The 12,064-nt window shown below is 34.5% G+C and overlaps 1 protein-coding gene across 2 annotated transcripts; it reads right to left on the reverse strand.

Annotated features, from left to right (window-relative positions):
• Nucleotides 1–2,235: 2,235 nt before the first annotated feature.
• Nucleotides 2,236–11,508, reverse strand: LOC127938670 (G patch domain-containing protein 2). 2 transcript variants are annotated; one of them, XM_052535455.1, is made up of 10 exons: nucleotides 11,337–11,508; nucleotides 9,166–9,885; nucleotides 8,286–8,350; nucleotides 8,025–8,198; nucleotides 7,222–7,268; nucleotides 7,083–7,138; nucleotides 6,755–6,788; nucleotides 6,596–6,660; nucleotides 5,559–5,647; nucleotides 2,236–4,271 (listed from the first exon to the last, which is right to left on the reverse strand). In XM_052535455.1, the coding sequence occupies exons 1-10, from the start codon at nucleotides 11,384–11,386 to the stop codon at nucleotides 4,102–4,104; spliced, it is 1,470 nt and encodes a 489-aa protein (XP_052391415.1). In that variant the 5' UTR covers nucleotides 11,387–11,508; the 3' UTR covers nucleotides 2,236–4,101. The 2 variants fall into 2 exon arrangements, with proteins under 2 accessions (XP_052391415.1, XP_052391414.1); XM_052535454.1 differs by having other exon boundaries at nucleotides 9,163–9,885; nucleotides 11,337–11,503.
• Between the last annotated feature and the right edge of the window lie 556 nt (nucleotides 11,509–12,064).

Genomic DNA, 12,064 nt, shown 5'->3' on the forward strand with positions numbered 1-12,064 from the left:
TCCAAATCATGCGTCTTAAAGTAACAGTTCACCCAAAAATATGTTTTTGCTGAAAATCGACTCACCTTCAGGCCATCAACGGTGTAGATGAGTTTGTTTCTTCATTGGAACAGATTTGGAGAAATTTAGCATTGCATCACCAATGGATCTGAATGGGTGCCGTCAGAATGAGCGTCCGAACAGCTGATAAAAACATCACAATAATCCACAAGCAACCCACACCACTCCAGTCCATCAGTTAATATCTTGTGAACCGAAAAGCTGCGTGTTTGTGAGAACAAAAGAAGTGTAAATAAAGCTTTACTTACATATAATTAGTAGAAAATGTGTATGATTCTGAATAAGATACAATTCTGCTACTAACTGCTGTGAAGAAGTGCCTCAAACTAAACAGAGTATCTTTCATAAATTCGATGCCACTAACCTGGCAAATCCTGTGATTTGGTCTCCTTCTAAAGCTTTTGACCTGGTTTAAGATCAACTTGAAATCACCCGTCCGACTTTACTCCCTCTGTATAAAATCAGACTACAATGCAAGAGATCAAGAAGTGCTTTCTGGTTTTGTGTGACAGTCATCATGTGGTTAGTAAATGTACTGTATTTTAGGTCACAATTCAGTCCTCTCATATTCTTGTTCTACCACAATTGTTATAATGAATTTGTGTGGATATGTGAGTATCAATGACAGCCATCACCTGTGAACTGAGCCTTACGTAACTCAGGTCTCAAAGTGATGAGCCGAGCAGGATTACATGCTGGATTTCCTGTGACTGTGACCATTCTCATCTCGCTTGTCTCACGCACGTCTGTGAGACAGAGACAGGTGTAGACATGGCTGTTTAACCCTCGTGTTGAGTTCTGGTCACAGTTTGATCTGGAGAAGACTTTCGTTTTCCTGAAAATGCTATTCAATGTTATCACACTGGATTAAAGTTAATATTGCTTTGTTTTGTTTTTTTATTGTGATAATGACCGGCTTATAAAAAATATTATTATGCTCCATTATTACCAAATACTGGATTGAGTGTTTTTTTAAAATGAGTTGTGATTGATTCAATTCTTTGATCATAAGCCTTAATGATGATCAGTTTATGCAATTCAGTTTTTGAGTAAAAATGTTACAATATGATCCATAAAACCTGTACTTATTGATAGAAAACAAGTTGACAAAAAGTTTGAAACCAAGATTTGGTTATAATATAGTAATAGTAAGAGATTTATGAGCAATTTCTGAAACTTTTTGACCGGGAACATGAAATTAGGGAAAAGATTTTTATAACAACTATAATGTTTTTTTTGAGACAGAACTATTAGAACTACTGTACCTTAAAAATTAAAATCAGATAAAAGCAGGTATCTTTAAACATGTCATTCTCATTTCTATTCAACAGTTCAAATTATTAACTGTAAACAATACTATACAAAACTATTAATAAATAAAAAAAATGGACACCCATGAAGGGTTTTGGTCTTTTGGACACTTTCTGCAGTAAATTATGCCACTTCTATGTTCTAAGTTTTTTTTTCTATTATTTTTCAAGTTGTAGCATTGACTGGATTCTATTTCAGAACTGATCAGGATTCCGTTGTTCACACCGACTCTGGATGCTTTGAATAAATCTCAGCTGTTAAGCAGAACAGAAAGCCGTCGAGTCTGCTGGTATAATTTTCTGCTAGATTGCACAGTTATAATTACTCTGGAGATCAGCCGGACTGATGAGAGTATATGAGTATTGATCCGTCATCACAACAAACACACACGGAATATGAAATAATTACCAGAAAACAATCAACATGATAATTGAGTTTTCTCCAACCCATAGTAAACCCACAGGACTGACAACGAAGACATTTTTAACAGACTGTCTGAGCTGCTCTTTCTATTAAAATAATGACAGGAATTTTGGAGGGAACTAACTAACAATGGAACGAAGACTTTTGCATATAATTCTTATATTTTCTGTTGCCACTTTAGTATTAGTAACTTATATTGTGTTTTGCCTGTTTTATTTTTCTATATTGTTTTATTCATTTTATTTTAACTTTGGATATTTTAGTACATAGAGTTAAACTAAATGAAAAATGAGAGATGTTTCCCTGGTAACTAGCTGAAATAAAAATATATATTTCAGTTCACGTTTATTTCATTTTTATGGTTTGTTTTTAATCAACTATGAGAACTGTGCTATGTAATGTAATCTGATGGAGGATCATGGGAAAGATTCAAAGATTGAGCCTTGTGCAGAGAACGCTTTAATACTGATCTACAGTATATGAACAAGACATCACTTTGACTTCAGAAGACACACGTCGAGACCAGATCATCCCCGTTACTAATATGTAAAATGGCAAGAACGACAAAAAAACTGAAGTAAACAAATGTGGCATGTTTGTGAGTTTGGCATGTTGTACAAATCGCAGGAAGAGACAAACCTGACATGCTCCACATTCATTTCAACAACCACTTGAAAACTGTTCATTCTGAGTGCAAACATGGTAAAATACAATGTGTTCCTGAAAGGGAAGTACAGCTCTGTTCAAACACCAGAGAGGAAGTGATGTCACATTCGGCTCAAAGACTCTTCCTGTCTCATCGACCAGATTCCTAAACGTTCTGCCGAGATAATAGCATTTCCAATCATCTAGGATTCAAGCGTTTACCCAACAATGGTGTAATCTTCACCTCGTGACAACCAGAAATGACAGTCGTCAGAAGTAAGTGTGTCGCCGCCTTGAACAGTTAATTCCATCTCAGCTAAGCCAATTCAGTCAATTAATCCTATTCGTTACTCAAACTCTGAGAAACACGTGCATTTCATTGAATTTCGAATCATGCATGCTGGAAATACACAGAATGGACCCCAAACCCTCATATTTCATCATTAAAACACGCGTGAGTTGACTCTCATAAAAGAGCAGCAGTCGCTTGCTCCAGTCTACATCTTTTCAGCATTTCATACATGCAGTTATTAATGAGTGTGTGATTGGCTCAGGTATTGACAATCCGTATTAGTGCATGATATTTGCACAAACGTCAAAAAACAGGATCCAGAAACTAAAAAAAATGTTTAAGTTAATTGAAAAATTAAAATTCCAATTACCAAAAAAAAAAAGACTAAAATATTATCAGCGACATAAGATATACAAGTATAAAAAAAGAAATACACGAGACAGATGATCATTTGGACTGATCTAATCTGCTTAAAACACATTGTTTTTTGAGGTGAAAATATTTTCTAATTATTTTGAAAAAAATGAGAATACTACTACAAATATTGAGCTAATATTTGCTGGTATTCACTGAGTGTTGGATTGTAATTAACATCACTGATAACCACCAACAGGCTCACTGAAATATTTCTGCAGGATGTTGAATTACGGAGTGAAAAATCTACATCAAAATAATAAAATAAATCATATTTTGCATAAAGAAAATGAAGCCTGTTTTTTGTATAATTTTTTTTAAATGAAAATTAAGTGCATTTATTTTTTTTTAATTACTGTTGTTGCAATGTGAAAAAATAAAGATGGCCACTATTGTACTGAATAGAATTTATTCTCTTTGTAACAAAAATCTAAAGTTTTGCATTACAGTAACACGAATGTTGAGGGAAGTGTGCTTAATTAACATGAAAATAATGTCATAAAATCTTAATGGTCTTACAAACAGGCTTCAGTTTTGTTATGCAAAATATAATTAATTATTTTTTCCCCTATGAATCTTGAAGTTAAATATTTTCCCATGAAATTCTTATTGTACAGTCAGAAAAAATAAATAATTACAAAAGGGAAATTCTTGACTGTAATGATAAATTTTTGGTGAATGTTTTTTTTTAATGCAAGTTAGTTTGTTTGCTTTAATGGTTGTGTTGAAGTGAATCGGTGTGTGTGTGTGTGTGTATGTGGGCAGTGAGGCAGCTCTACAGTCAGTCCTCATCTGGGCCAGTCCAGGTGTCCCATTTCGTTTCATTCTGTCCATCATCTTTCCCCATATCTATGTCACCTCAGTGCTGTCCTCTGCTGGCTGGCTGTGGTTAACAGAGAGAAAGGGCCCAGGGCACCGTCTCTGCACGAGTTCCTCTCTCTGTTCTCAGCTCGAGCTCAGTTGAAGCCCAGTCCGGCTCCCTTTGGCCTCTGAGATGCACGAACGGGCTCCGTGATGCCTCTGCCGTCAGGGCCCAGGCCCGACCCCGGGGTCCAACCCATACTCTGCAGCATACGGTTCCCCAAGTTTGACTCCGGGAGAGGAGCAGCGCCCTCACCCACCACACCTGAGAGAGAGAGAGATCATCTGCATTAAACGGTAAAGCTCACTGATCTCTAATGCACTTAATGTGTTGAAAGAGTCCTTACATAAGATCTTTAAACTCTTTTTTTGTAATGTGACTTTCTATTACAATTTCGCACATCTACATCTTAAATATATTGTTTTCCATAGTGGAAGCTTTACTTCTTTTTTTTTTTTTGTTAATTCAAAACATTTTTTACTTTATATTGTTGTTGAATTAATGCAAACTGTTACACTTTACAATAAGGTTCTATACATTAATGTAAGTTAATGCAATAACTAAAAAGCACTCATAATTAACAATACAAGACTTATTAATCTTGGTTAATGTTAATGTTTAAATTTTAGCATTTCAGGCTGTTTAAATTAACATGTGTTAATATGTTAAGAACAAACATATTTAACAACTAAAATGCCCTGGAATGATTTTTAGAAGTTTATTGGAGTAAATTATACACACACAAACACAGTTTCACAATAAATGAAATGTGTTCCTTGCCGATTCTTTATAAATATTTGTGAAATTTACTATTAATTTCTGAGTATACTTTGTTTCCACACTAATTTTTTTTCAGGGGGGTGACAGTTGATTTTACAGTGTTTATGTTACATATATAACATGTTACAATAATTAACACCTAGACCAATTACAAGACCTATTTGTAATTTTCATTATCTTTAAAATAACAACACAAAGCATTATGTAGTTAACCAGAATGGCACAACAACCATTTATGTAAATACATAATGAACACTGTAAAATAAGGTGTAACCAAAACGTTATCCATTTTTTCACAATTTAACCGTACTTTAAAGTGTTAGCATTTAAATCAGTGTTTCTGGACTTGGTTGCATTGGAAATCTCATAACTTAAGTGGAGAGCGCTTTCCTCAGATGTGTTTCAAATAATCTTGATGTTACATGTCACAGTTCCTGCTCCTCACAAACTCTAAAGAGTTTCTGAGAAATTGGTAATCTCAGCTCTGTGACCTCTGACCCCTGAGGGCTGCAGCAGTGTGTTCTGCGTCACAGAGATCACGGCAGGAAATGATGTTCTTTAATGAGGAAATGAGATCAACACTGATCTGCCCGCTCAGATGCCAATCTCATCACATAACCACCAACAAGCTTCTGCCTCTTCCTGATGACACACGGGTCACATGTTTCCATGAAGTGTTTGAGTTCGAATGAAGAGGGAATCATTTACATTTACTATCCAGAAACATTTCAGATCACCCAACAGCTGTGATGGTAAATGAGTGTGTGTTACCTGAGGATGATGGGGCTGCCACAGGCGCAGCTTTCCGTCGTCTCTTTATATCTCCAGTACACAAGGAGCCAAGATGACCACTTGTTTGTCTACAGAGAGAAAGCAAGAGTTCAGGATAGTTACTACTTGGGTAAATATGCTAAAATTACGTATTTTTTTCAATTACACACAGTACGAGAGAGAGCCCCGGCTGCTCGCACACTCACAGTCTTCAAACAACACGAGCGCTTCTTGCTCTCTCTCTCTCCCTCGTGCATATTAATCAAAATCATTAAACACGATAGAAAAAGGGCAAAACACCAAAGTTTCACGCGCGCTCGCGCAGTCTTCAAACTACATGAGCGCTGTCTTGCACTCTCTCTCTCTCTCTCTCTCTCTCTCCCTCGTGCATATTAACCAAAATCATTAAACACGATAGAAAAAGGGCGGAACGTCAAAGTTTCACGTGGAGCATTCAGAGATGTTTTTTTTCTCCATGACAGGCTGCTGGCTCCCACTGTTTATTATTATTTTTTTTTTTTTTGGAAAAGCACTCTCTGTATTAGCTTAAAGCCCTCAAGTTTATATTGGTTACTGTATTCTTTCAATTGCTCTAAACAAGTATTTTGGGTGACCATCTGAAAGAAGAACTTTTTTTCAGTAAGCTAGGCCCTGTGTGTTCAGTAAGCTTGTTTCATGTGTTTTCAAGGCTTCAAGGTTTTATTGAATGCTATCTCTATACAAGTGCAAAGTAATGCATTCTTAGTCAGTCTTTTATTGTGTAATTTTAAGAGCAATAAACATATATTGCAATGTTAAGGAATTCATGTTTTTTTCATTCAGATATGTAAATCAACATGTATAAATTGTTAGTAGTCAATTATTGGGGAGATAATCGAAATCGAATCGGTCTGGAGAAAAAAAATCGTTAGATTAATCGATGCATCGGAAAAAAAATCGCTAGATTAATCGTTTAAAAAATAATCGTTTATCCCTGCCCTAGTTCTTTCTGTTCTGAATGTCATAAATGTTCTTATCTGATTCTTATATATTTTTACCTGCTGGCAGTCTTTAAAGAGCAGCTTTTCCTGTGGCTTCTGTCGCTGCGAGCATCCCAAATCAACTGCACAAACACAAACATGTTAGACACAGACGTGATGATTTAATACACGCATACAGGCCTGAAACGCGCCATAAATAAAGCATAGGCATCTCACTTGGTCTCTTCTGGTCCCAGAGCTGAACCACGACCTGCCAAGGACAAACAAACTCAAAATAAGCCTGATGTTAAGTTATGTGGTGATATCTATTTTATTTAGATAAAACAGCAAATTTAGTACTTTATAGATTTGAAACTTTTATAATTATTTATATATATATATATATATATATATATATATATATATATATATATATATAAAAAAAGATTGAATGCATAAAAAAAATCATATACTTCATAACAAATGAATAAGTCAGGCATCAAAAACTTAAAACTAATGCTCACAGAGCCAATCGCTATGTTGATCTGCACCAATCAGGACTTACTCATGAGGATCCTGGGATAATCTGGGCAATCTATCAGAAATTCCTTGAGAGGTTCCCTGTTGGGAAAGTGAATTATAAAAAAAATCACATACACACATATATAAAAAAATGAGTTCATATTTTAGAAAAGTGCTCCTACCTGTGATTGCTGAAGACAGGCCTGTCTCGCGAGCCGCACTTGAAAACCTGAAAAAACAGGAGTTTGTCAAAAACCAGTCACTAACTATTAACACACATGATCCAAATGAACAGGAATACATTTCTCCAGGTGTAATAAACCTCCTTAGTACATGGACACCTTTACCAGGAAAAAAAAAAATTGCATTTCAATTTTGTTCCTAATAAAAACTGTGAATGCAAAGTGATTTTTAAAATTTTTACTAAATAAATATATAGAATTTAGCAAGTAAGAACAAATTAAGAGATACTATTGTAACATTTCACTGTAAATAAAAAAGAAAAATGTGCCAACTTTTATACTTTTATTCAGCAATAATAATAATATTAATAATAATAATAATAATAATCATGATAATAGCACTATAATGATAATTATTATTATTAGCAGTATTACTGAATAACAAATAACAAATATAAATAAATATATTATAATATTATTATATTTCACTGTAAAATAAACAATTAAGGATTAAAGACTTAAATTTACTTATTCTATATAAGTACATTTTTATAATAATTAAATAAAAACAAATGTTACTTAAGAAAAGCAATATAAGAATCAATACTATTTCAATACTAAAAACTGTGAAAAATTAAGTAAAATTACATTACTAATAATACGGTCTTAATTTCATAATTTCTAAATGTTAAACTATCAAACTTAATTTTTTTTTTAGAGAGTGAGATGAAGGTTTATGGTGGTCTTTGTTTCCTTCACAGTGGTTTGTAGAGCTCTGGTGGAGGTCGTGTGTGAACGCTCACCTCTTTGAGCTCCCTGTGACATTAACGGGAACGCTCCGGTCAGGATGCTGTTGAACACGGGGTCATTGAGGTCCAGTTCAGTAGAGTCTCTCTCCCACCACGGCACCACACCCGCGATTCCACAAGCTCCGCCCGGCTCGCCCTCATAGAACCAATCACTCTGCTCATCGTCACCTGAAACACACACACACAACTCTCAAACACCAGCTGCTCATTCCATACATCATATATACTGATTCTGAAATATAGAAGTACACACACCTTGTCTTCCCTCGTCGTTTGTGTACAGACCCCCATCACTGCTGTTACTCACGCTGCTCGTCTCGCTGTAACAACACACATTACACAGCGTTTTAAGCCTTCATTGTGAAATAAAAGTGAATTAGTGGGAACTAAAAAGGAATTTCACAAAACATGTCCAGGTCACAAAAGAAAAAAAAAAGAACATTTTTGAACAAACAAAATGCTCTTCCTTTAGGAATATTAAGACTTTTAACATTATCACTATTTTCATAACACTTCAGCACATTTTCCCTCAAAATTTTATCATTGTAATGCATCTAAATACTTTTTTCTTTTTTTTTGTAAATCTCTCAGTGGTGATTCTAATTAAAATACTAAAAATAAATTAAAAAAATTATGAAAATGAATTGTAACTAATATTTTACTGTTGTACTGATTTTAATTTTCAAGAATATTACTTTTATTTATATGTACATTTATTACAATACTATAAAAATATTATTAGTATTGTTATATTTCACTCATTTCAAGTATTATAGAAAAATTTAGTATATTTTTATATTAGTTTTTTTATTAAAATCAGCATAATTTAAGGGATTAAAACATTACCATAATAAAATTTAAATTACATGACCATTTAAATAAATGTTATTAATAATTTGCCATTGTGCTATTCGTGTTTTATTTTGGCATTATGCATTTTTGTGCATTACGGTAATTAGATAAATAGGTTGGGTGTAAAACAACTGTCATGAAAAGAACATCGCCGTAAAAAAGTTATTAATACAAAACAGAATTTCCTATTTTCCTTTTTTTTTTGCATTTTGAAATATCTTGTTCTGAAGGAGAGAGTAATGGGAAGAGGAGGGGCTAGACAGGAGAGAAGAACACTAACCACCTGTCACTCATCTCCTCATCTGAGCCTTTCTGCTCCTCAAAGTCCATCTTCTCTTTGGTCGCTTGTCCTGCCTCTTCGCTCTCCACCACCACGCCTTCGTCTGCCGTGTCCTGTGTGAGTCTCTGCACCATAAACTTCCTTTTCTTCACCCTGTTTTTGTTTGCGTCGCTCCCTTTGGCCTCCGGACTAAACCCTGTCTCCCTGCTGCCGCCCACCGTTGTCGCTCTGGAAGGCGGAGCCAGCATGGTGGCGACATCTAGTGGCGGGTCCACAGCCATGCGCTTGACTTTCCGACGCCTTCGCAAACTGCGCGTTCCCAAAACATCCGCTCCGCTCAAGTCGTCCAGCCACAGCGGTCTCTTCCCCCTGCCGGAGTCAGCAGTGAGTGGTGTACGCCGCTTCGCACCCAGCTGTTCATCCGAGTCACTGTTGTTGTCACGTGTGTTAGCGCCCCCTGCTGCCGTGGATGAACGGTAGTCTTTCTGCTCCTCTACGCTGGACTCAGAGCCTTCACTCAGGTGGCAGGTGTCCCACGGCGGGTGAGGGTTATCAGATCGGCGTTTACGGCCACGACGCTTGCGGGCCTGGCGCTTCAGCAGGCACCCGACGGCCAGGGCATGATCTCCACCGTCTCCAAACCCTCCACGGGCTTGTTCTGAACTCTCCTCCAGAGCCGACACCAGGTCATGGACCAGCTCGTCCATCGTCCGCCGAAAGTGCCTGATCAGAATGAGAGAAATTAGGTGAAAAAGAAAATGAAAGAGCAAATGAGAAAGAAAATGTTTTGCTTATAAATGTATAAAGAATTCTAGTCATGTACAATCAAGACAAAAAAAAAAAAGCCAAAAATTGCCATGTAACAATTGCCACATAATGATTTATTAATTATCTATTATTAATTTTTGTTAAATTTAATGATTTATCTATTATTTATTTTTAGATTTTTTGTATCAGTTATGCAATAATTTATATTAATTTATGCATCATTAACGGGACAGATATAGAATATAGAATTTTATAATATAATTTAATAGAGGTTGTACTAACAGGGCAATTACTAGTCAATTAAACATTTTAGAACTAAACATATAAACAGAAACATATCGTATATCTGCTTAAAAAAATATCCATGATTTTTTCTAATTAATTGCCATGTCACATAATGGTTTACTGATTTCTATCATTTCTCTTTTATTTATTTTAATACTTTGATTTGCAGAATTGTTCTGTTATTATTAATTAATTTACTTTATTAATTTTAAGGACCAACATCAGGTCATTGACCAGCTTGTCCAACATCCACCCGAAAATGTCTGATCAGAATTAATGAAATTCGAAATTAGAGCAAATGAGAAAATATATATACATTTATTTATGAGTAGGATTATTAAATATAATTTTATAGAGATTGTACCAATAGGGTCATTTCTTGTAAATGAAATATTTTTAGAGCTAAATTCAGAAAATATAAATTAATTTTGCTTATAAAAATCATGATTTGAAAAAATTATTTGGTTTGTTAATTTCTATATTTTTTTATATTATTCTACAATAATAGATAAAAGTCTTTTCTATTATTTCATATTTAGTTAATTGTTACACTACTGCTATTCCAATATTTAAAGTACATTTTTAAATTAATACAATTAAATTAAATGCCCAGAAATAACAGTTTTCTCTGTTATTTACGAGTTGTACATAACAGGGAATTTATAAACTCGATATATAAATGCAATTCTCAGGATTTAAGGTCCCCACAGATTGTGGTGATGATATCAGATGATATTACCATGATTTGACCTTCTCAATGGCAGTGTCCATACATAATCTTGGTAACGTTAATAATAGTATTTATTGGTTTAATAATTAATCTGGATAATCAGTTGATCGATGGTTTCAAGCGCTGTCTTTGAATAATACACCGGAGTAAATAAAAGTAAAGGTCCAGTGATGGTATTGCCATGAAAACGTTAGTTGTGGTAACGTTTTATTATCATAATCATGTATTGTGCTACTTGGTTTTAAAAAAAAAAACATAGTAAAATATTAAAATCTACATGATAATACAACGGTAACGGTAGTTTATCGCGAGTATGATCGGGTCGGATATCCACACATCAAATAATAAGCAGCTCTGAATAAACAGACGGGATAACACGTGAGACACATACCAGCCGGTTCCCGCTTTACCGAAGCTCTTGATCTCGGCGGCGCGGAACATGAAACCCGCAGAACGACACAAAAACTCACGGGAAAAGATCGAGGCCGCGCCGAAATACCATAGCGCTTCAACGACAACACCACCGCCGCGCCGGAAACGGACTAAGAGAAATAAAAGACACGCATCCGGCGACGAAAATACAGTTTGCTTTCAAATTAAAAGCCGATAATAAATAAATAAACAAACACCTTCTTCATTAATCCACTTAGCTATCTATTTATCTCCATCAGTTAGGTTTATTATATATTTTTATTGTTTTTATGTATTAGGTTTATTTTTTATATTACCAATATTATCCATCTTTTTGTTGTCTGAAAGCCTTTTATCTGGCCCATCACTTTCCCATCACTTCTTCATCATCTTTTACAATATGCTTAAGCTTAATATCCGAAATAAAGTTTTAAACAAACAATTTCAAATTTCAGAATCTAAATAAAAATATTTTATAAACAAAAACCTACTTATTTTCCAATGACTTTTTCATTCAGTATTTTTTCTTATTATTTTATTTAACTGCATAATTAAAATGTAAGGCAAAAAAAAAAAACTTAATATTGTAGGTTTTTATTTATTTGGTTTATTGTTTATATTATCAGTGTCTTTTTGTTGATTTGAAAGTCATTTTATTAACTGCCCTTATGTTTCCCATCACTTTTCATTTTATGAAGCTTATAATAT

Source organism: Carassius gibelio, chromosome A20 (genome assembly GCF_023724105.1).
Source record: "Carassius gibelio isolate Cgi1373 ecotype wild population from Czech Republic chromosome A20, carGib1.2-hapl.c, whole genome shotgun sequence".
NCBI lineage: Eukaryota > Metazoa > Chordata > Actinopteri > Cypriniformes > Cyprinidae > Carassius > Carassius gibelio.

Excerpts from the sequence above, each read along its gene's own strand:
- LOC127938670 (XM_052535454.1), bottom strand. The coding sequence starts at position 11,386 with ATGTTCCGCGCCGCCGAGATCAAGAGCTTCGGTAAAGCGGGAACCGGC. Across the intron at positions 7,269-8,024 it reads GTCACAGGGAGCTCAAAGAG|GTTTTCAAGTGCGGCTCGCG; the intron begins GTGAGCGTTCAC and ends CTGTTTTTTCAG. Across the intron at positions 6,661-6,754 it reads CTGGGACCAGAAGAGACCAA|TTGATTTGGGATGCTCGCAG; the intron begins GTGAGATGCCTA and ends GTGTTTGTGCAG.